The 25,442-nt window shown below is 40.7% G+C and overlaps 1 protein-coding gene and 1 non-coding gene across 3 annotated transcripts in view; one reads left to right on the top strand and one right to left on the bottom strand.

The window, feature by feature from the left end:
- Nucleotides 1-3,382: 3,382 nt before the first annotated feature.
- Nucleotides 3,383-25,442, bottom strand: part of TEC (tec protein tyrosine kinase) — a 145,454-nt gene continuing 123,394 nt past the window's right edge. The window contains exons 11-19 of one of the 2 annotated variants that reach the window (XM_081590578.1): nt 21,037-21,116; nt 19,352-19,485; nt 15,888-15,962; nt 14,936-15,107; nt 14,598-14,814; nt 8,670-8,734; nt 5,636-5,754; nt 5,395-5,552; nt 3,383-3,988 (exon numbers count right to left, since the gene is read on the bottom strand). In XM_081590578.1, the coding sequence (XP_081446704.1) occupies nt 3,905-3,988; nt 5,395-5,552; nt 5,636-5,754; nt 8,670-8,734; nt 14,598-14,814; nt 14,936-15,107; nt 15,888-15,962; nt 19,352-19,485; nt 21,037-21,116 (1,104 nt within the window). In that variant the 3' untranslated portion in view covers nt 3,383-3,904. The remainder of the gene's footprint in view (nt 3,989-5,394; nt 5,553-5,635; nt 5,755-8,669; nt 8,735-14,597; nt 14,815-14,935; nt 15,108-15,887; nt 15,963-19,351; nt 19,486-21,036; nt 21,117-25,442) is intronic. The other variant, XM_081590568.1, reaches the window with a different exon arrangement.
- TRNAG-CCC (transfer RNA glycine (anticodon CCC)) lies at nt 12,364-12,436 on the top strand. Its single transcript has one exon. It is a non-coding gene; the product is annotated as a tRNA-Gly (tRNA).

Raw genomic sequence — 25,442 nt, 5'->3', positions numbered from 1 at the left:
GAAATCATAGCTCACCGAAGACGTTTCTCACGGGCAAAGTTAACCCCACCTATTTTCCTGTTCTAAAAACCTCAGTGAAGTGTGTGAATGACAACCCGATGGCCTATATAAGAGAAAGCTGAATAATCTCCATCCAGATCTGAGGGTAGCTGCTGTTCGCTCCTCCTTCCCGACTGTGTGGGTGACCCCACCAAACACCATTTCAAGAAGTCACAAGATTTGGGTAAAAGGGACCTTAAAAAGAGCATGAATGCAAACTGCTGTCTCTGAACAGAGGAGGTAATGGAGGCACAGATGGGATAAGGGGGCACAGTTCATGGTAGAAACAGAACTAGATTGTCAGTTTTGAAGTACCACATCTAGAATGTTCTGTCCTCTGGCTTAGTACTAACACTTTTCGGCACCATCATAGGAAAATTTATTCCATGGGGAGGAGGGAAAGCCAACCCATCCTCAGGTAACTGGGGTGTGGTAACATCATCAAGATAAAAATGCACTTAGGAGTTTCACTTTATCCCACCGAAAAATAAACAAAAAGTAAGTAAACTAAAGGAAACAAGGGCACTGAAGACGCAGCAAATTCACATGGCCCTTCCTATTTCCTGCTTTATAGATTAAGATCTCTTTACACATTCTGGGTGGATTCTTCTATTTCTACTTCTCCTTTTGCTGCAGCTAGGGTTTTATATTAAAAAAAAACTTTTTAAAAAAGTTCTAGTGAGCGATTTAAAGATTTTTTTAAGATGTTCCCAAATGTAGCCAAATCTTGTTTTCCCATCAAAAGTATTCATCAACTGTTGGGGCAAGGGCTATAGCTTCTCCTTTTTCATCAAAGCCACTTAGCACTTTCCATGCAGCTCCTCAAGGTCAAAAGGGAAACCTGGGATGTGGCTGGGAGGCGCAGGAGGAGTCAAGGTGAGGGATGAAGGAAGGAGAAAAGCATGACAATGACTGTAAGGTACGTTACACCTTGTACACAGCCAACTCCTTGAATGAGCTACAGTTAACAGGTGTGTCTGTTGTTGTGATGGGGGGTACAGTTAAACAGGAAGATGAGGAGGAAGGCAGGAAACAGACTGTGACAAGCCTCAGGATAAATACTTTATTTTTTTCCATTACACAGGGAAAAGGGAAGGATAGAAGACAGCCTTTAGGGGATGAACTGAACAGACTGGAAAGATGATTCTCCAGGGTCATGAGAAGGTGCTGCTCAGAGGAGCCAGCCATAGTTTGTGTTCCTTAAAAGGTCTTGTTTTTCCATACACACAACATGTATAATAATTTTTTTAACCATTTAAGCCCTTTTTGAGTTACATGGTTCTAGTACCACTGCGAGACCTGGGTTTGATCCCTGGGTTGGGAAGATCCCCTAGAGGAGGGCATGGCAACCCACTCCAGTATTCTTGCCTGGAGAATCCCCATGAACAGAGGAGCCTTGCAGGCTACAGTCCATGGGGTTGCAGAGTTAGACAGGACTGAGTGACTTCGCACACACAGCACACAGTACCACCACTGCAGTATTCAAGTCAGCGCAGTCAACAAAAGAGGGTAGATGGGTCACTCACCTTGACTTTGCCTGCTCTTGCCTCTAGATCCTCAGAGTTAACAGGGAAATGAGAAGTCACATGTAGAGGACATGCTGTCTGGGTCCCAACAAGCTGGCATGTGCCCTACAAACAGGCATGTGAATAGAAGCAGCCCCAACCTTATTCATGAGACTTGCAAGATGGTAAAGGAAGTGGGTCTTGAATGTGTAGTTAAAAAAAAAAAAAATCAAATATGGAGCCCTCGGCTCGTTCTTGGAAGCAAGAGCCGTAATAAATCCTTTGAAACGTGTCTTGCAGTACACAGGTTTCTTTGGGCCCCACATAAATGAATAAGACGTTTTAGTGCTTCAAATATACGAGCCACAGAGGTGCGTTTTTGATGTCCCAAGGTCAACAGGGAGTCCTAGAGGAAACAGGTAGCTAGGGAACAGTATTTGTGCTATTCTGAGGCCATGGGCTCATCTTCTGGCCTGTTACTTGCTTAGGGAACCAGAGGGGTATACTCCTGAACCCAGCATTGCCCTCCCATGAGCTGTTTCCTTAGCAACACTGTGGTTTAGCCTCTGCAGCTATTCCTGGTGAAGGTTCTATAGGATGTTGCTGACCAAGATAACTTGTCGCCGGGCATTAAGTAGCCTCTTCACATAAGAACTACTGTGTGAATGCTACATAAGGAGTGTTCACACAATGCTCCACAGAATGGAGTCAAGACCAGGGCCCCTGGAGCAGATGAATTCCTGAAGAAAAGCCCCTGTGTCCTCTTGGCTTTCTATGCTTCAAAACCAACAATCCTGTGTGGAGCAATACATGGCCTTTGCTTTCATGATGGAGACTGTGTTTCTTTTCCCTGGGCTCATGAGGAAATGAGGTTCTAATTCAGATGGTATCTTGGTCTGAAATTATACAGGGCAAAAACCCACTCAAGTAACCTCAATCACAGGGTCTACTATGAAGCTATAATAGACAATTTCTCTGACACAGGAACCCGAGTTCAAGCAGGCCTCCTGAAAACCATCTGGGAGACAGCTCAGTACACCATGCTCTCCATTATTCCTGGCTGTTTCCTGGATTCTGCCAGAACTTGGCTTGCTCCTTCATCTTGCAGGCAGTGGGGACAGCCATTGTGCCGAACATCACTGATCCTTCTGCTCCAGAGTACACCTCCACTCACAGCATTTATGTCCAGGGACAGAGTCTTAGGACACAGAAACTAACTGAATGGCCCTAGTTCAATTCTACATACAACTCCAATTAGCTTTGGATATCATGGGCAGGACCTCTCAACTCTTTATGATCCCAAGGACAACAGCCCGCCAGGGCCCTCTGTCCATGGAATTCTCCAGGCAAGAATACTGGAGTGGGTTGCCATCTCCTTCTCCAGGGGATCTTCCCAACCCAGGAATCAAACCCAGGTCTCCTGCATTGCAGGCAGATTCTTTACCATCTGAGCCATCAGGGAAACCAAGTTCAATTTTCCATCCAACTTCAATTAGCTGTGGATACTGTGGACAGGACCACTTAGCCCAACACAAACCCTGCTGGGGGCTTAAACTGGACAGGAACCCCAAACACGGCTACTCAAGTAAGGAGCAGGCACAAGCAATAGAAGTATCCAGACATTCCTCTTCAGTAGGGAATGTTTTATCCTTGGGGGAAAAGGAATTGATAAGACAATCCATGTCCTAAGAAAGTTGGCTCAGGTATTACAGAATTAAATGTTTCAATTAAACGACAACTCACGAAATCAGCTATATCCCAATAAAAATTAAATAAAAAAGACAACTCACGTTTCTTATAAATATATAACTTTATATATTATATATATTTATAATATGTACAGCATACAAATATGTTTTAATGAAATATTAATGGCAATCTTGAAAACAGATGTTTCAAAACCTAAGATGGGTACTGATCCATCCAGAACCCACATTCTAGACAACACCCTGGCCCAGATTTTTGTAGAAATCACAGGGCAGATGGGGTGGCTGGAATGCAGCTCTGATACCCTTCCTCCTCCCACTTACCCTGGCCTTCCACTGACACCAGCGAACATGACCCCACATACACCCCAGAAATAGACTGACTCTGTGGGCCTGGCCCACAGTGGACACTCCAGTACTTGTGGAATGAATAAAAGTGGGTGCTTTTAACCACTTTGTCTAAGCCAGCATTTCCATAATCCAGAAGATTCAGTCACAGAGCTAAGGCTGGTCATGAAGCAAATGCTTCAGGTGTTTCCACTTTATAAGTAGAACAATCTACCCGTCCAAGTGCTGAATAAATTAAGAGTCTGCCACAAAGTGCCATTTCGTCCTCGTGCTTTGGAATCCGGAGGCCGTCGGTCACAGCAGCACTCATCTTCCAAAAGTTTCTCCACATTCGACTAGTTCATCTATCGTCCGCAGCAAATCTTCAAAGGAAGGCCTTCCCTCTGGTTTCTATAATTCAAAATCAAAGAGAAGCTGTGGGTTCCAGAACCCATCCCCAAAATGAATTTTCACTGTTCAAACTCAGACAGCATAGCGTACCAGAGCAAGGGACTCTTTGCTTCCGGACCGGAGCACACATACATCTCCATCAGGTCTCACTGATCCTGTGCGTGCTGCTGCTACACTAATCTTTCTGCCCCACAGCTTTTGCATCCAACTCAAGAATCTAGTAGAGATCCCACCTACCTGTAAAATCAAGTCCTGCTAACCTGCAGTGCCCTCTACGACCTGTCCCACCCCCATGGCCTTGCTACCCAGTTTTATTTCCCACAAAAACCCTCATATGGGCTCTATGCTCAAGCAGAACAATCTCCACCCTTGTGTACACACACTAAGTCCAGTACCACCACCCTACCTTTGCTCACACTATCCCCTCCTGCCAGCACCGCTTCTTAGCCAGAAGGCCTCTTCTCATCCCAATCAATGCTCTTAGGAGGCAAATTATAGCAAGTGACTGAGGGCATGGGCTTTGGAGTCGGACAGGACTCTATTTCTCTATAGCGAAGTGGCCTTGGGCAGGCATTAACATGGCATCCCCATCCACACTGTGGTCAAAGTATCCATACTTCAAAGGGTTACTTTGAGGACTAATCAAAAGCACTTAGCACAGTGCCTATCACGTAATACTTGTGAGCTAATGTCACTGTTATCTTTCGAAAGTCACTTTCACATCTAATCTCTTCTGTCATTGTTGTTGTTTAGTTGTCAGTCAGGTCCGACTCTTTTGCAACCCCAAGGACTGTAGCCCGCCAAGCTTCTCTCCATGGGATTCTCCAGGCAAGAACACTGGAGTGGGTTCCCATTTCCTTCTCCAAGGGATCTTCCCGACCCAGGGATCAAACCCACGTCTCCTGCATTAGCAGGCAGATTCTTCACCATTGAGCCACCAGGGAAGCCAATCTCTTCTATGAGGTGACATTTCAACACATGGAGAAGGAAAACTTCCAAAGACTATGAGTAAAGAGACCTGAGGAATTTGAGGCTTGGAGAAAGAAACCCTCTCTGGTGAAAGAGTAAATATTTCAATAACACAAGAGGGCCACTGAAAGAAGAGCTACTTCTTCAGGTTTGTTCTGAGAGTCCCCAACTCAGGCAACCATGGCAGGATGCCCACTTGGGAGGGAAGGGGCAGCCTGAATTTACCATCTTATTTATTAGTGTTTTCCACATCTTCACATCGTCTTCCTGTTATTCAGATTGAGTTGAGAAGAACAGCTTCCTACTTAAGAGTCTGAAATCATGTAAACCATGCACTCATTCACTAGGCTATAATGACCACACATTTGTAATCTACCAAGCCCAGATCCCTGAATGCTTTAGAGACTGAGGAAGAAAGCACCCCAAAAATGTTATACCTCCTGCCAACATCTCAGCATCACCTCGTATACATATCTGGAGGCCAACTTTGGCTGGTGGAGTCGGTGGCCGTGAGTAACCATGGTTACCACTTCATAGTTGGTGTTTTTCTCAAAGGGCATTCTGCCTTCAGTGAATACTTCCCACATTAAGACACCTGGAAGACGAGAAGGATTGCCAAACAATGCACCCACTTCCTCTTCAGGGCAGAGTTGAGGGGAAATGGAGCGTGAGTCTTACCAAATGACCAGACATCTGATTTGCTACTAAAGCGGCTGTAATTAAACACCTCAGGTGGACACCACTTCACAGGAAATTTAGCACCAGAAGAACTTGTGTACTGATCATCCAGGACATACCTAGAGTAAGACACTGAGTTACGATCTCTATTTTGTACATGTTCTTTAATTCCCCCTCGCCCACCCCAGAATCAAAACACAGTTGATTGAAGTCCAACAAGCATCCGGTTGAAGTTGCTTGCCTCTGCAGCTACGCCTCTGCGATTGTTGTCTTCCTCTGAGTGCTTGAGATGGAAACACTGTGACATTCTATCTGCACTTTCACTTTTCTGTTTTTCTTTTTTATAAAGCAGTGGAGGCAGCACACAATAAGAGCCTGCAAACTTTTTTTTAAATAAGCAGTTTTGTCCTTTAAACCAAGTTTTACCCAAAGGTTCCACTTGTAAAACATCTAAAGCAGAGCTGCTCTAAGGAAGTGGTGCAAAGAGCTTGGAACATGTGCTTTTGCCCCCATGATTCCACAGAGCACAACTTAAAACTATATATAGCAAGTAAAAAGAGCAAAATGATGTATGTACACTGTGGTGTATATACCACGACATCCCTTCTCCATACACACACACTCAAAACAATACCATATAATTCTTCTATGGGAGCATACTTATGTCCTTCCAGAAAGACACACATAAGCTGGTAACACCAGTTACCCCTGGGGAGGATCCTTCACTGGGATGGTAAACCTCGGTTCTTCAGACCTTTTTATAATGTGTTCAGTGTGTATTTACAAGAGGAAGGTGTTTATGTAGTACAGGGACAATAAAGTTAATTTCTACAAGCTCCATGGGAAGATATTCAATTACTTGCACAAACTTCCCTTGCTGTATAGATGAAGATGGTGACAATGCCACCATGCGTGCCTGTCAGTCAGGAGAGTTTGAATTGAATGTAGAATGAGTGTTTTAGAAGCAGGGATCCCCAACCTCTGAGATCTAATGCCTGATGATCTGAGGCAGAATTGATGTAATAATAATAGAAATAAAGTGCATAATAAATGTAATGTGCTTGAATCATCCTGAAACCATCCCCCACCCCCGGGTGCATGGGAAAATTGTCTTCCACGAAACTAGCCCCTGGTGCCAAAAAGGTTGGGGACCACTGTTTTAGAGGGACTGATGCAAAAGCATAGGTTTTTCTGAAAGCCAGACATATATGAAAATCAAGCATGAAATTGGAGGTCTGCCTGGCAGATACAGAATGTCTTCACAGAATGAAAACAAAGAGTACTGGGTCATTACTGCCTGAGAATCGGCAGTTCTGGTCCCATTTCTGACAGTAATGGCTTTCAAACCTCCCTTGGCTTGTGTTTCCTTAGGAGAGAGACCTGGCTGTATGACCTGGCCTTGCCTGTTTTATAACCATTCCTCACGCCAGCCGTGGTCCAACCACCTAGACTCTCTTCTGACTCCTGAGCAGGCCAAACTCATCCCTAATTTCAAGCTTTTGGACTCGCTGTTCCTACCACCTGGATTATTTTACAGTCAGATTTTTCACCTAATTGACTACTGCCTACCTTTTGAGTCTCTTTCCAAATACCCTGGTCTCAAAGAGCCTTCCAGAGCAGCAGATCTAAAGGAGTAACCATCACCCCTGCCCCACACATCACTCAGCACCCACCACCCCATGAACCCCAGCTTATCGCTATCACAGGGGTTGGCAAATGTTTTCTGTAAAAGGCCAGATCATGAATATTTCAGGTTTGCAGGCCTTTGTCGAGTGAAAGCAGTCGGACAAGTCTATGTCCTAATAATATCATATTTATGGACACTGACATTGGACTTTCAGATAATTTTCACATGTCATAGTATTTTTTTAAGTTTTCTTCCTGATGATTAAAAAATGTGAACACCGTGGGTGGCTCAAAGGTTGTACAAACAGAGGTGTCAGGTCAGACGTGGCCCGGAGGCTGATGTTTGTGAACCCCTGTGCTGGTGCCTCACTCTGTTGTTTTCCCCTTTTAGCGCTTCTCAGGTCTTACATGTCTCTCTCCTCCTGAATTAAAGCTGCACGTAAGCAGGGACTCGAATGTCTTAGCCTCTGCTAGGCTTCAATCTCTAATGTTGTGCTTAGTGCAGCACAGGCACCTAATTTTTTTATGGATGGATATACAGATGCCTGGAGAATCCCATGGACAGAGGAGGTTGGCCAGCTCTAGTCCACAGGGTCACAAAGAGTTGGACACGACTGAAGCGACTTAGCACTCACACACGTACAGATGAATGAATACAAAGAAGAAAGGAGGGAAAGAAAGGACAAATGAAATGCTTTTAAAAGGTCTTTTATAACACACTACTAAAATTACAAATATTAGGAGAATAAAAACACTACAGATTTGGTTATTCTAAAAACTGTACCCCAAACACATTTCTATCAAAACAAAAGATTCTAGAAATTTAATCCTCACCAGAGAGAAAAGCAAGCAGTGTATTTAACAGGCTATACTACCACCTAGTGGAAAGAATGGTTAACAGTGATTAACACAATATATATAGTACTATTATTTTTAATACATTTATCTTCGTCTCAGGACGGCTAACAGGATTTCCTTTTTGCTTTATCAGTGCAGATTATTTCCGTGCTTATCAATTTTATAAGCTAATGTGAATATCAACTGAAGCCACATAATGAAGCACTAAGTAATCATAATTTCTCAACAATTTACCTGAGAAAAAGTCAACGCTAACAATAAAAAGACAAATTCAGCAAAGAAATTTTTCAAAATATAGATTATCTAATTTATTTTCTAACCTTATATCAAAAACACTAAGAAGCAGAAAAATCGATCTGTACAAAAATGACGGGTACTTCTAACGTTTTGCTAATGGAGGAAAAGATATTTCAAAACAGTTCTTAAATAGGCTTCAGAGGAAGAAGTTCACACAAATTGCAAAGAAAAAGTCAAGTACTTTAAAGGGAAAGGCCATAGTCTTAATTTAACCCAAAATTTTGAGAAAATGGTCACATATACTCAGTCTTACCTAGCCATTCCGAAATCAGACACTTTGACAATTCCTGCCTCATTTACTAGACAATTTCTGGCAGCCTGGAAAACAACATTAAAATGGTATATTAGTGTACAAAGTTCCACAATAAAAGTAGAAAAATATAAGTTCTGTGTATATTAAATTTACTGTAAGCCAGTCAACATTTGCAGAGGTGTCTTATATGAAAATTTTTTTACCTCTACAGAAATGTCTTCAACATATATGTGAAAGAATGGATAGAAAGACAGGTCAAAAGCCTCATGTGCAAACAAGGCACTATTACATAATCTTTGCCAACTGTCACAGCTAATGACTAATAGAAGGGTCAACCAGCTTTTTGCCCTCCCATTTCTATTCTTATTAAATTACCTGATTTTCTTATCGATAGTAACAATATCTCTTAAGGTCTTTAATTCAGGTTCTTACTAGGTGAGCTATATAACACACAACCACCACAGTGATGGGTGAAAAATCTTTTACCCAGTGGTTTTGCTCAGTGATTGATCTTCCCTACCCCAAACAGTCAAAAGAACAGCCCTGCATAATATAGTTTGCTTTATCACTTATGACAAATACAATTCTATATTATTTAAATTTTCTTGCCCATTCTTTAAGGTTACAAGGTTCAAGAAAATAGTTTGGAATAACACATAGTATCTCTCAGAAGGAGGACATGATGACAATCATTTAAAATGCTAAAGCCATAGGGTAAGAATGTATTTTTCTTCCTGATGCTTCAGAATTTTGTTTTCTGTGCATGGCAAATTCCACTTAAATGAGGTTATTTCCTGTTGAATGTGTTTTAAGTGTTTCTTTTAAAGTATTACTTAATGCCCATTCTCTGGGTTATCTCCATCTTCCTGTAAAGATACCCTATAATGCCTTTACGTGATGGTCACCAGGACTCCTCACCCAGGAGACAGAACCATCAAAATCTTCCCTTAAGGGATGACAAAAACATACCCTACTGATGTCAGTATCACAGGCACAAACATATCAAAATTGCCTTCACCAAGATGTGGCAAAAGGTGTAATCTGCATACCCACGTAGACTACAGATTTCCATCAGTTTTACAAGTGTAAGAAAGAGGAAGGTGCTAAGTTCACAAGTTTCAATATGACAAAGAGATGTTCTTTATCATCACTGCATATAATAATAACATAATAATAACAATAACTAATGCTACACATATCACATTTTCCTTTTAAAATTATTTATTTATTTATGGCTGCACTGGGTCTTCGTTGCTGTGCATGGGTTTTCTCTAGTTGCGGCAAGTGGGAGCTACTCTCTAGTTGGTGGTGCACAGGCTTCTTATTGCAGTAGCTTCTTCTGTTGCAGGACTCTGAGACTCTAGGGCTCATGGGCTCAATAGTTGCAGCTCGCAAGCTCCAGAGTGTGGGCTCAGTAGTTGCAGCACTCAAGCTTAGTTACTCTGCAACATGTGGGATCTTCCAGGACCAAGGATCAAACCAATGTCCACTGTATTGCAAGACAGATTCTTAACCACTGGACTACCAGGGAAGCCTCCCTCTCCCCACCCCCTCCACTTTTCACATCTTCAAGTTTGAAAAGTCCTTTGCCCCTATCATAAAATTTAGTTTTTAAAAGTTTTGTCCAGTGACTGGGAATCTGCCTGCCAATGCAGGGGCCATGGGTTCAATCCCCGGTCCAGGAAGATCCCACATTCCATTAAGCAACTGAGCCCATGTGCCACAACTGCCAAGTCTGTGCTCTAAAGCCCCTGTACAGCAACTACTAAAGCCCACATGCCCTAGAGCCCATGCTCTGCAACAACAGAAACCACTGCAATGAGAAGCCCATGCACAGGAACTAGAATAGGCCCTCTTCTCACCAGTTAGAGAAAGCCATGTGTAGCAATGAAGACGCAGTATAGCCAAAATAAATAAATAAATTTTTTTTTAAGTTTTGTGAAAGAAAAGCCTAGGGCTAGATGATTTCACTGGTGAATTCTATCAAGCATTTAAAGAAGAACTAACATCAAACTTGAATTCTCAAGCTCTTCCAAAAAATTTTAAAGGTACACTTCCAATCTCATTTAATAAGTTTGACATTACCCTAACACCAAAGCAAGATAAGGACACAAGAAAATAAAATTATAGGCCAATATCCCTGATGAACACAGATGTAAAGATCCTCAACAAAATATTAGCAAACAGAATTCAACAGCACATTTAAAATAATTGCATGCTATGATCCAGTGGTATTTAATCCTGAGATACAAGGACAGTTCGATGTATGCAAATCAAAAAATGCGAGGAACCACACTAACAGAAGGAAGGATAAAAATGATTATCTTGATAGACACAGAAAAAGCATTTGACAAAACTGAACATCCTTTGATTTCATGATTAAAAACTCTCAACAAATTAGAAGTAATGTACTTCATAGAAGTAATATACTTCAACATAATAAAAACATTTATTACAAGCTCACAGCTAACAACATACTCAATGGTGAAAAGCTAAAAGCATTTTCTCCAAGATCCAGAACAAGACAAGGGTGCCCACTCTTGTCACTTCTGTTCAACACAGTACTGGGAGTCCTAGCCAGAACAAGATGAGAAAAGAAAATAAAAGGCATCCAAACTAGAATAGAAAAGTAAGACTGTTGCTGTTTGCAGATGACACGATCTTATATATAGAAAACTATAAAGACTCCACTAAAAAACTGTTAAAATAATAAAAGAATTCAGTAAAGTTGTAGGGTACAAAATAAACAGAAAAATCAGTTTTGTTTCTATACACTAACAATGAACTGAGAGAAATTAAGAAACCAAGTGAATTTCAATAGTACAAAAAAACATTAACATATGTAGGAATAAATTTAACCAAGGAGGTGAAAGACTGGTAGATTGACAACTATAAGACTGATGAAAGAAACTGAAGAAGACACAATTGTGGCAAGATGGCCCATGTTCAGAGAGTGGAAGAATTAGTACTGTCAAAATGTCCATACTACCTAAAATTATCTACAGATGAAATGCAACCCTATCAAAATTCTACTGCATTTTTCATAGAAATATAAAAAACGATTCTAAAATTCATATGGAACTACAAAAGATCTTGAATAGCCAGAAGAATCTTGAAAAAGAATAAAGCTGGAGGCATCACACTTCCTGATTTTGAACCAGATTACAGAAATACAGTAATCAAAACAGTATGGTACAGGCACAAAAAGAGAAACGTAGACCAATGGAACAGAAACAGAGAAACCAGAACTAAACCCACGCATGTATGGTTAACTAATCTTTAACATGAACACCAAGAACACACAATGGGGAAAAGATAACTTCTTTCATAAATGGTGCTGGGAAACTCAAATATCCATATGCAAAATAATGAACTTGGACCCTAACCTTACACCATATACGAAATTAACTTTTGGATATGACACCAAAGCATGGGCAACAAAAGCACAAATAAACTAACTAGGGCTACACCAAACTGAAAAGTTTTTTCACAGCAAAGGAAACAATCAACAAAATGAAAAGGCAAACTACAGAATGGGAAAAAATGTTTGTAAACCATTCATCTGATAAAGGGTTAAAATCTAAAATAAATAAGGAACTCATTCAACTCAGTAGCAAAAAAAAAAGCAAACATTCGATTGAAAAATGGGCAAAGGACATATACATATTTCATCAAAAAAGACACACAAGGGAATTCCCTGGTGGTCCACTGGTTAGGACTCTGCACTCCCACTGCAGAGAGCATGGGTTCAATCCCCAGTCAGGGAACTAATATCCTGCATGCCACAGGGCACAGCAAACAAAAAAAAAAACACAAATGGTCAATACATACATGAAAAGGGGCTCAATACCACAAACCATCAGGGGGATGCAAATCAAAACCACAATGAGATATCACTTCACACCTATTAGAATGACTACACTAAAAAAACACAAGATGACAAACACTAGCAAGAAATATAAGAGGCAGAAAAAGAGGAATCCTTGTATGCTGTTGGTGGAAATGCAAATTGGTATAGCCACTATGGGAAGCAGTATGGAGGTTCCTTAAGAAATTAAAAATAGAACTACCATATGAATCAGCAATCCCACTTATGTGTACATATCTGAAGGAAACAAAATTAGTATCTTAAAGAAATATCTGCACTCCCATATACATAGCAACACTATTCACAATAGTCAAGATATGGAAACAATGTAAGTGTCCATCAATGGGTGAATGAATAAAGACAATGTGGTGTGTGTGTGTATATATGTGTGTATGTATATACACATCCATTCTGCATGTATGTGTAGTGTGTGTATATACATACATGTGTGTACATATATACATACACATACATATATACATGCATACATATATATATACACATATATAAACATACACACACAGGCATGCAGAATGGAATATTATTCAACCATAAAAAAAGAAGGAAATCCCATCGGTTGCAACAACGTGGATGAATCTGGAATAAACTATGCCAAGTGAAATAGGTCAGTCAGAGAAAGATGAACACTATATGGTTATCACTTATACATGGAATCTAAGCGGGGAAACAAGAACAGAACTCTTATAAAGAGAGAGTATACTGGTGACTGCCAGGGGTTGGGGGATAGGGGAAATGAAGAGATGTTGGTCATCGCTTCTTAGCCTTTTGGCTAAAATCAAGTGAAGAGATGTTGGTCAAAGGGTACAAACTTTCAGTTATAAGTTCTGAGTATCTAAGACAAAGCATGATTACATAGTTAATAATAGAGTGTTGTATACTTTAACAGGAACTAATACTTCTACCAACATACTGAAAATAGACACACTGGGCAATAATAGGCAGACAAGAAAAAGAGAAAGAAAAAAGAATGGAGGAGAAAGGGAGACAGAATAAGACAGAGGCAAATCAAGAAGTGTCTCTATCATAATAATTTAGAACCAGTAAAAGATTACTGGCATTTTCTGGAGTTGTTAACATGGGCCTCCATCTCTTCCCAGTGAAGAAAACGAACCGAAGGATTTTTGTTATGTAATAGTTTCTGCTTCTAGTATAGAAAAGACCTTAGTATTTAGTCAAAAGATGAGTCAACCCTTAACTTACCCATTTATCACCATATGCAAATCATCTTACTTCTCTGATGCTAATTTTCTTATATAAGACAATGGTGGTCAGAAAATCTGTTATCACTGGCTACCTCATGAGATTCTTGTGAAGATCAAATATCAATGCATAGTTATTAACTTGGAAATACTATCTCTGTAACTACATATACTACATGTATTAGATTTAATAAGATCTTTCTGTTAAAACAATGGAGCAAGTTAAATTTACCACATTTAAAAATAATGGTGAAATAGTGTTGAGAACAAAACCTGGGTATGAATAAATCATTGCTTGTCTGCTGACAAAGCTATGGTTTTTCCAGTAGACTAGTCAAAGCTATGGTTTTTCCAGTGGTCATGTATGGATGTGAGAGTTGGACTATAAAGAAAGCTAAGCGCCGAAGAAATGATGCTTTTGAACTGTGGTGTTGGAGAAGACTCTTGAGAGTCCCTTGGACTGCAAGGAGATCCAACCAGTCAATCCTAAAGGAAATCCTGAATATTCATTGGAAGGACTGATGCTGAAGCTGAAACTTCCATACTTTGGCCACCTGATGCGAAGAACTGACTCATTGGAAAAGACCCTGATGCTGGGAAAGACTGAAGGCGGGAGGAGAAGGGGACAACAGGGGATGAGATGGTTGGATGACATCACCAACTCAATGGACATGAGTTTGAGCAAGCTCCAGAGTTGATGATGGACAGGGAAGCCTGGCGTGCTACAGTCCATGGAGTCGCAAAGGGTCAGACACGACTGAGCGACTGAACTGAACTGAACTGCTGACCCAGATTACAAAGGAATCTGGCCAGTGACAGGAAAGCAGGTGGTGTGATTACCAGGTCTCTGTGGATGAAGCTGTTTCTCTCCAGGTACTCCATGCCTTCACACACATCTTGACACATGCTCAGCAGCACATCTCTACCGAAATGGCCTTGTCTCTGCCGGAGGAAATTCAGAAGGCATCCCCTCTCCATGAACTCAGTAACAATGTAAAGGGGTTTCTGCTGTGTGCATACACCATAAAGTTGTACTAACTTCGGGTGTGTCAGTTTCCTGGGAGGGAAGTTAGGCATACACAGAGTTACTGCAGAGAAAGAAACCACCAGGGGTGTTAGCTGGCAAGGGGCCGCTTCTGAATACAGAAAGGGGAACCAGAAAAAACACAGAAACTTACATCATCACTTTAGCTTCTTCTATGAAGTCTTCCTCACACATGGCGCCTTCCCGAATAGCTTTGATGGCTACTTTGTACTGAGCTCGCCACTTGCCAAGCCTCACCACTCCGAACAGTCCACTCCCCAACTCCCTCATAAAGGTCAGCTCTGAAGGGTTAATCTCCCATTTTTCTGTGAGACAGAAGGGGAAAGTGGTTAAAATTTAAGCAGGAGAACACAGTAGAAATCAGTGAGAAACAAACTATAATAGAAGTCAATCTAAAGATTATACAATTATACAATTAATACTATTACTGGTAAAACAAAGAGCAGACTTGCAACCTGCATGTAAACGACAGAAGGTGGCTTTCCACTCTCTAGGAGGATGGACCCATTCTCAGCTGTCACAATAAAAGCAAAGTGAACTGAAGAAGGAAAGAAGATGCTGCATAATCAGCTAATAATGGAGCTTGAAAGTTAAAGATACTCTTTTTTTTTTTAAACAAATACCTCCTCCTTTACCATTCCTCTCCTTCAGGTTTTTTTTTTTTTTCAAGTCCATCAAGTTGGAACGAGTTTAACCTGTTTAAAAGGCTTTCACCAGTAGCACAAAGACAATCAAGTTGGATTTCTTCTCTATTAACCTCCATCTTCACATTCCTGTGAGTAGCCAACCAAGCCCGAGAAGAACCAGGAGAGACTTTGATATAATTTAGAAGTAACATGGTAATGCTTCTTTTTCACTAACAGGCAGGTGTTTTTTTTTTTGTTTTTTTTTTTGCCAAATAATGAATAATGATGAAAGCAGAAAACCTAGGGTTACTACAGCTATTAAGTATAATCATCTAACATTCAGACTATAAACTTCTATAAAAACAGTTCCACTATGTGGAATTCTACACATCTAAACTGGTCTTGTGATAATGGGTTCTTTACAAGAAAAGTTACCCACACAACTACACAAGGAGTTACCGTAGCTGAATCCTGCAGTGGTTGGTGCATTCTTCCCCTTTGCGCTAACCGGGTACCGCAGCCTCGTGACAAGCCCTAGAAATCAAAGAAAAGTATTGCAGTTGAATTCACTCTGAATCATTCTGCATAGTAAAGCACTGAACTAGAAATTCACCCACAAAATTCATTCTTTTATTCACTTACTGCTCATCTTCTGTATGTACATACAGCCCTGTGCTATATGCTGGCAAAAAGTAAAGGAAGGAGGGAAGAAAGATGATCCTACTGTTGTCAAAACCAAGTCTATGTGCCTGATGCATAGCAAGGCCAAACAAACCAAAATGTCAGTTTGGAGCAGATAAAGGTTTATTGCAGGGCCGAGCAAGGAGAATGGGTGGCTTGTATTCAAAAGACTCAAGCTCCCCAAAAGCCTTTCAACAAGGGTTTTAAAGACAGTGTTATGGGAGGGGATCATCTGATGAGTGATGATCTTCTACTTCTACTGGACCTTCTACTGATTGGTGGCAGGTAATAGGGTGATGTTTCAGGAATCTCTATCATCAGCCTTCTAGTTCCAACCAGTCTGGGGTCTACCTGCTTGTGGTCAGCAGGCAGTCACCCTCCTCCACCTGGATGGGGGTCTTAATTTCTTCAGACCAACTCAAAGGTATGCATCAGATTGTTATCTATATCCTTTCAGAAGGAACTAGGGAGTCCGGTAACTCTAATCATGACCTGCTTGATCCTGTCCTTGGGAACTCAGGAGAGGCTTTTAAAAAAAAAAAACACAAACAAGAATTGGGAAATACACAGGGGCTTTTGTACCCAGGAAGGCCCCACAGGGTTCTACTTGGTTTCACTACTGAGTTGACAATTTCATATTTTTTAAATATACATATGTTTTTATTTATTCAACATTATTTTTTAAAATGCAGTGTTTATCAGGCACCATGCTAGCATACTGTCTTTGCAAACACTTTAAAGGATGTTTAAAAGTTTCCAAAAATTATTACCAATTATTGTATCATGTTCTTTACCAGTATGAGATTTGAATTATAAAATGGAACTACAGTAGTCTACTAAAAATTAAAGTGATTCACCTGACATAACTCTGTATTTGTAATCTCAGCATAAAAACTGGACTCTATAGGGAGGGAGATGGGAGGGAAGTTCAAGAAGGAGGGGACATATGTATACCTATGGCTGATTCATGATGATGTTTGGCAGAAACCAACAAAATTCTGTAAAGCAATTATCCTTCAATTAAAAAATAAATTAAAAAAATAAAGCATTTAGTAGAGAAAAAAAAAACAAAAAATTGGACTCTACAACATTAACAACTGGGAATACCAGCTACTGGAAATCAGAGAGGTATATTAAATCCTTCAACTTAAGTTGCTTAAGTACTAAATAAGAAATCCCAGGTATTTCACCTATAGATACCTTGTAGCACAATGTATTTTCTCTAATATACCATATCTCATAGTAATTTAATGTTGTTATGCACTTCTCTGTCTCCCCCACCAGATGGTGAGATTAATAACATCTAGTTCACCAGAGTCTCCCTACAGCCTGACAGAGTTACTGATATGCAGTAGGCATTTAATATATGTTTCTGAAATGAATTATCTGAGATAATGATGAAGAATAAAATTCACACAAGAATAAAAAGAAATAGGGGAATGTGAACACTGAAAAAGAATAGAATAAAAGATAAGAAAAAGTTCTTTGGGGGATAAATTGATATGAAATTAGTTCATCAATATTAAACACAGAGTTGCTATATGATCTAGGAAATCCACTCTTAGGTAAGTACCTAAGAAAAATGAAACATGTTTCCATGCAAAAACTTGTACACATATGTTCATAGCAGCATAACTGAAAACAGCCAAAAGATGGAAACAACCCAAATGTCCATCAACTAATGAATCATACAAAATAGATAAACAAATCCATACAATGGATTATTATTCATCATTGAAAAGGAATAGAGTACTTATAGAGGCTATGACATATTATATTCAAAGAAGTTAGTCACAATAGACCACATATTGTATGATTCCATTTACATGAATCCAGAACAGGCAAATCTGTAGAGAGAGAAAAGTAGACTAGTGGTTGCCCAGGGCTGGACTGGTGGAGGGGGTTGGGTGGTGACTATTAATGGGTTCAATATTTCTTTGTGGGGGATAGTAAAAATGGCCTTAGATTATGGTGACAGTTGACACAACTCTGTAAACTACTAATTTACGAACACATCACACAGATGAACTTTAGGGTGTGTAAATTATATCTCAATAACGATTTCTATCATTATCTGAGAAAAGTAAAGAGAGTCACAAATAGCAACAGTCTTGGCAAAAGCCTTCAATAAAATATCCAAAGTTAATTTTCCATAAATTGGGTTGGATGCTTGGCTAACCTCCACTCAGTTATACCTTTGAAGTCAAAAGCTAGAAACCTCTCTGTTTCATCCTGTGGAGCCTCAATGGGCAAAACTGTGGTCTCTGGTTTTGTTTTTGGTGTTTGGTTTATTCCCATTCAGTGGCAAGTGTAGCAGAGATTCAGGAAGATGGTAAACTTGTTTGGGACACTATTACTCTAGTCTCTAGAAGCCTCTAACACAGACCTAAACCCAAGCTGCTCATCTGGCGGCTTCTGTGACAACTCTGACACAGACATATGTTGAATTTTAGTCTGGTACTGTTAAAGGAAAAAAAAAATTTTCAATCATACTGTCACAGATGGTTCAGCAGGCTTCATTCAGCACCACTGTGATAGGTATAGGGACTACAGCAATGGGATTTTAGGATAGGGGAGAGAGGTGGACTCAACTCCAAATACAGCATGGGCAAGTGAGGACTTACAGCCAAGGAGAAGGGTGGGGTTCAGGGGGTGGAAAATTACCAAAAGAAACATCAGCAGAAGGAGGAGTGGGGATGGTTCTAGCTAAGCCAATCTAACAGGAATCTTGCAGCAAGATTATTCTCGCTGAAGATAAGCCAGGGTGCCCGACTATCACCCAGGGGATGACTAGAGATGAGGAACTCAATCAGATATTGAAGGTGCTTAGATATGTATCAGATCTCAAGGGTAAGAGGTTCTGGTTAAACTGACATAGCAGGGTTATTGCTAAAATTGGATTTTATAAGAAAATGTACTAATGGACCTAGGAGATGGTTCCAGAGCCTGACTAAAGTTTGGTCAAGCAAAGAGTCTTTGTCAGCAACAAGGATATAAATCACAGAAATGTGAACATCTGCCACCTACAACCAGAATAACCTGAATTTAAAGGTCAAGACTGTACTTCTTTAGTCATTATTTCTGATTTTTCTTTGTATATATCATTTCCTTAATATGCAATCATTTTAAATCGATGACATTCTACAACTAATTACAATATAAAACTGCTCAAAGAAGAACTCATCACAATGTCTAATTATTCTAATCATTATATTTGAAATAGGTTTTAACAGCTCACTTACCTGCTGCATTGTGCTTATGATATTCAATAATCTCAGGAATTGAACCAAAAGCATGTTTTTCTGCCAGGTAATACTTCTTTGGAGATGTCATTGTTTCCTTTATATGGTAATGCCTGAAACCTGAGGAACCTTCTCTATAACAAAAATCCAAATGTGTTAGAACTAAGTTAGAATAACATAACTTCACTTGTAAGATATCTTCTACCAGGGTCCCTACATATAGCCCCATCTAGCTCCAACACAAATTTTATTTTTCCCCAAGTTATTCTTAGTTTCACCTTTCAAATTAGTAGATGGGATTTAAAGTGGTCACTGATAATATCATTGATCTCTTGCATGAGACTGTGAAAAAGAATGTCTACCAACTCCATTTACTAACAGTTTAAAGTCTTAAAATAGCAATTAGCTGGCTACTGCTTTTCGTCCCGGCTATTGATGTTACAAATGTTCAGAGGACCTCTAGAAGTGAATAAACTGGACTTATAAAACATGTACAACTTCTGTCTTAGATATCTTTCTGTAACACAGATCTTCTTGAGTCATCTGCTAAAAGTCCTTTTCAGAGAACTCTTGCTGCTGTTAAGATAAAGCTCAGACTTCGCATTTCCCTCTCAGGTTCCTCTCTCCTCCCTTGCCCCACCCCTCCCACTCTCCAGTCTAGTTACAATACACTTTCCTCAGCTCACCAAGTGCTCCTTCACTTCTGGGTCCAGCAATTTCCTGTGTCAGAAACACTTGTTCCCCTCCCTCCAACCTCCACCTGCCTCACCCATCAGGTCTCAGATTGGATGTCAGCAGGCAGTATTAATGACCAACTCAGATGTGTCTGGGCTATGTACCCCCCTCCCCTGCCACACACACACTCTGCCCAGCACTCACTCATATGTACCACCACTGCCTGTTTGCTTCTCTGAAAGAAGTTCCCACCAAGCGACTGGAGGGCTGGTTCTGTGTGTGCTTTGCTCAGTGTGGTAGTCTTAGTACCTAGCACAGTACAAAGTAATTATCTGTGGAATGTTGCTAAGATTTCTATGTGTGTGTGTGCTCAGTCCCTCAGTGGTGTCTGACTCTTTGCAACCCCACAGACTGTAGCCAGTCAGGATCCTCTGTCCGTGAAATTTTCCAAGTAAGAATACTGGAGTGGGTTGTCATTTCCTACTCCAGGGGATCTTCCAGACTCAGAGATCAAACCCGAGTCTCTCGCATTGGCAGCTGTATTCTTTACTGTGCCACCGGGGAAGCCCCCAGGTTTCTATAGCCATTCTCAACAAATACGTATGTAGAAAATGATGAGGAAAACTACTAGATATGAATACAAAAATGTTATAGACTTTAGGGCTTCCCTGCTGGCTCAGACGGTAAAGAATCAGCCTGCAATGCGGGAGAGCTGGGTTCGATCCCTGGGTCAGGAAGATCCCCTGGAGGAGGGCATGGCAACCCACCCCAGTGTTCTTGACTGGAGAATCCCCATGGACAGAGGAGCCTGGAGGGCTACAGTCCATGGGGTCACAAAGAGTCAGACATGACTGAGCGACTAAGCACAGCACAGCACAGAGACTTTAGAAATCAAGTTCAGATTTTTAAATTCTGAATTGCAGCTTATTTTTCAAAAATTAGGAATCCATGCAAACTATATAAGAACTACATTCAAAAATTCTGAATTAGAAGAGAGAGAGATTACTTACCCTCCAAACTTTGTATAAAGGGAGACTGTGTACATGCCTGGTTGACTGGAATCTCTTACCATAAAACCACCTTCTTTATCCTAAAATCCAAGTTAAGAAAAATTTTATTTCAATTCAATATCAATGCCATACAGAAGATCCAAGAATCCAATCTTATGATTTTATGATTATTATCCTCTGCCTAGAAAATCTGGTTGGAGAAGAACAACTTACCAACAGGTAAGTCATCCACGTGAACTTCTCCCATCCACGTGACCTTTCACTTCACATTACTGGACCGTGAGATTAGTGAAAGAAAGCACACTCATAACTCCCCATAGTTACAACTCATCACACACACACTAGTAGGAGACATTTCAACAAGATAATCTTTGAAGGCCCTTCCAGAACTGATAGACAAGATTTTGCAATTCCTTTACTTCCTGGACATATGGGGAAACAGTTACTGAAAAAGGTATTTCTTAATGACAGGGTTTCATTTCATATGTTTTTCATATTTGCTAGAAGTTCTGAATCCTAGCTCAATATCATCTTTGTCCACATAGCATTTTTCCTGTAAATATCTCAGTGCTCTTTATAGAAACACTTAAAAAAGTCCTTAATTTCCCTAGAAATCTACGTTAAATATCACTCTTTTTTACAAAAGGAGAGACAGAAGCACAAGCAACTTAAGCAGAGAAAACCAAAAGGCAGCAACACACTGAATGGTCAAAAGATAAATCCTCATCAAGTTCTAAGCCTTAGAGCAAGAAACAGAAGCTAGAAACCTCAAACATCTCTCCACCAATAATGCCACCGTCAGTCTCCAACACTGAAACTGCCTGGAAAGTGTGCCTCACAGATGAAAATAAAACAGTTTTTCCTTATTCCTAGGAAAATACAGTGGAATGAAATAAAGCCCCCAAAATAAATCTGACAAGAACAATTAGGGACAAAGATCATAATTTATTGGTCAGTAAAATGTTTTTCCCCTGATTTGCATTTCCCATGACTTACATTATTTGCTTACACAAAATTTCCTGGAAATGACTTTACTCTATGAAGCAGAACTATTCCTTTTTCCTTGCCAGAAGATTTTCTAGTAAAACCCTGTTTGTTTATTTTGTTTTGTTTTTGGCTGCACTGTGTGGTGTGTGAGATCTTAGTTTCCCAAGCAGGAATCAAACAGGTGCCCACTGAAGTGGAGAAGCAGAGTCTTAACCACTGGACCACCAAGGAAGTCCCTAGTAAAACACGTACTTACTGAAAACTTACTCTGCTTGGATATGTTATATGTGGATCTACTCAGTCCTCAAAATAGTCTTTTGAGGTAGGTACTACTATTATCCCCTTACCGTTTACAGGTGAGGAAATTAAGCACAGAAAGGTTGGAAATTTGCCCCAGGTCAAATGGCTGGTAAGCAGCAGAGCCAGGATTTAGACCCCAAGGCTTCTAGGTACCCACTGCCCTAGAGTGGCCTTTCACCGTGGAGCCACCCACAGAATGGGAGAAGAGGTGACATGTCATAAGAATCAAGCATCAGTTGAGTTCAGTTCAGTCGCTCAGTTGTGTCTGACTCTTTGCAACTGCATGGACGGCAGCACGCCAGAATTCCCTGTCCATTACCAACTCCCAGAGCCTGCTCAAACTCACGTCAATAGAGTCAGCGATGCCAGCCAACCATCTCATCCTCTGTCGTCCCCTTCTCCTCCCGCCTTCAATCTTTCCCAGCAACAGGATCTTTTCCAATGAGTCAGTTCTTCGCATCACGTGGCCAAAGTATTGGAGTTTCATCTTCAGCACCAGTCCTTCCAATGAATATTCAGGACTGATCTCCTTTAGGACGGACTGGTTGGATCTCCTTGTAGTCCAAGGGACTCTCAATACTCTTCTCCAACATCACAATTCTAAAGCATCAATTCTTCGGTGCTCAGCTTTCTTTGTAGTCCAACTCTCACATCCATGCATGACTAATGCAAAAACCATAGCTTTGACTAGACAGATCTTTGTCAGCAAAGTAATGTCTCTGCTTTTTAATATGCTGTCTATGTTGGTCATAGTTTTTCTTCCAAGGAGCAAGCGTCTTTTAATTTCATGGCTGCAGTTACCATCTGCAGTGATTTTGGATCCCCCCAAAATAAAGTCTGTCACTGTTTCCATTGTTTCTCCATCTATTTCGCTTAGTCGTGTCCGACTTTTTGCGACCCCATGAATGGCAGCACGCCAGGCCTCTCTGTCCATCACCAACTCCCGGAGTCTACACAAACCCATGTCCATCGAGTCGGTGATGCCATCCAACCATCTCATCCTCTGTCGTCCCCTTCTCCTCCCGCCCCCAATCCTACCCAGCATTAGGGTCTTTTCCAATGAGTCAACCCTTCGCATGAGGTGGCCAAAGTATTGGAGTTTCAGCTTCAACATCAGACCTTCCAATGAACACCCAGGATTGATCTCTTTTAGGATGGATTGATTGGATCTCCTTGCAGTCCAAGGGACTCTCAAGAGTCTTCTCCAACACCACAGTTCAAAAGCATCAGTTCTTCGGCGCTCAGCTTTCTTCACCGTCCAATGCTCACATACATACATGACCACTGGAAAAACCATAGCCTTAACTAGACGGACCTTTGCTGGCAAAGTAATGTCTCTGCTTTTAAATATGCTATCTAGGTTGGCCATAACCTTCCTTCCAAGGAGTAAGCGTCTTTTAATTTCATGGCTGCAGTCACCATCAGCAGTGATTCTGGAGCCCAAAAAAATAAAGTCTGACATTGTTTCCACTGTTTCCCCATCTATTTGCCATGAACTGGTGGGACCAGATGCCATGATCTTCGTTTTTTGAATGTTGAGCTTTAAGCCAACTTTTTCACTCTCCTCTTTCACTTTCATCAAGAGGCTCTTTAGTTCCTCTTTGCTATCTGCCATAAGGTTGGTGTCATCTGTGTATCTGAGGTTATTGATATTTCTCCCAGCAATCTTGATTTCAGCTGTCCTTCAACCAGCCCAGCATTTCGCATGATGTACTCTGCATATAAGTTAAATAAGCAAGGTGACAATATACAGCTTTGATGTACTCCTTTCCCAATTTGGAACCAGTCTGTTGTTCCATGTCTGGTTCTAACTGTTGCTTCTTGACCTGCATACAGATTTCTCAGGAGGCAAGTAAGGTAGTCTGGTATTTCCATCTCTTAAAGAATGTTCCAGTTTGTTGTGATCCACATGGTCAAAGGCTTTGGCACAGTCAATAAAGCAGAAGTAGGTGTTTTTCTGGAACTCTCTGCTTTTTCAATGATCCAACGGATGTTGGCAATTTGATCTCTAAATCAAGCATTATCACCTGCTATTGCTCTCTTCCAGTATGGGCTTCCCAGGTGGCACTGGTGGCAAAGAACCTGCCTGCCAATGCAGGAGATGTAAAAGACATGGGTTCAATCCCTGGATCCAGAGGATGCCCTGGAGAAGAAATGGCAACCCACTCCAGTTTTCTTGCCTGGAGAATCCCATGGACAGAGGAGCTTGGCAGGCTACAGTTCATAGGGTCACAAAGAGTCAGACAAAACTGAAGCAACTTAGCATGCATGCATGTACTGTTCTCTTAACATAAACTATAAGAAATAAGCACCCAACCAAACCTCAACTAGGGGTAATAAGCAGCAGATAACATGAGAAAGCACAGGTTTAAAAGAACTATTACTAAATAGAATAACTAGGTCATAAATGCAGAGAACTGTAGAGGCCATCTTCTAATACAACATCTCTGCCTTACAGATGCAAAAAACAGACTAGAAAAGTCACAGCTAGACTTGGATGGGTCTCCTTATTCAGTCCACTTAGTTTCCTCTAGACTAGATTTCATCTTGCCACTGTAGTTCTTTCTAAAGTGTAAGAATTTTAGCACATTTCTAAAGCAACTAAATACTGTGTTAACACTTCATTTATAAAAGATAGCATGTAATATTGATGTTAAAACTGTTTTAAAACAACTTGAAGCAAAAAAGAAAAATACCTATAAGTACTAACATTAAGGTAGCAAATGATAAATCAGTAATAAACAGTAAAGAAAATGTTGGCCATGTATAGCTATTATCCACTGCTATAAATTTGTTGACAGGAGTTTGAGCAAACTCCAGGAGATGGTGAAGGATTGGGAAGTCTGGCCTGCTGCAGTCCATGGGGTCGCAAAGAGTCAGACACGGCTGGGTGACCGAACAACAGTGAGTTTACTTCCCCCTTGAAAAACACACACTAGAGTTTTGTTCCCTGGTACTTCAGCATGTGACCTTCTGTGGAGATTTACAGAGGCAATCAAGTGAAAATGAGGTCATGGGGCAGGGAGTCCTAATCCTATGTGGCTGGAGTCCTTATAAAAGGGAAATCTGGACACAGAGCCAGATATGCATAGAGGGAAGAACCACAGGAAGAAAGGGAG

The sequence above is a fragment of the Giraffa tippelskirchi genome, chromosome 1, assembly GCF_054371585.1.
Source record: "Giraffa tippelskirchi isolate mGirTip1 chromosome 1, T2T-mGirTip1v1.2.pri, whole genome shotgun sequence".
In the NCBI taxonomy this organism is placed as follows: domain Eukaryota; kingdom Metazoa; phylum Chordata; class Mammalia; order Artiodactyla; family Giraffidae; genus Giraffa; species Giraffa tippelskirchi.
Note: the sequence above shows the minus strand (reverse complement) of the source record. Positions and strands in the feature narration are given on the sequence as shown.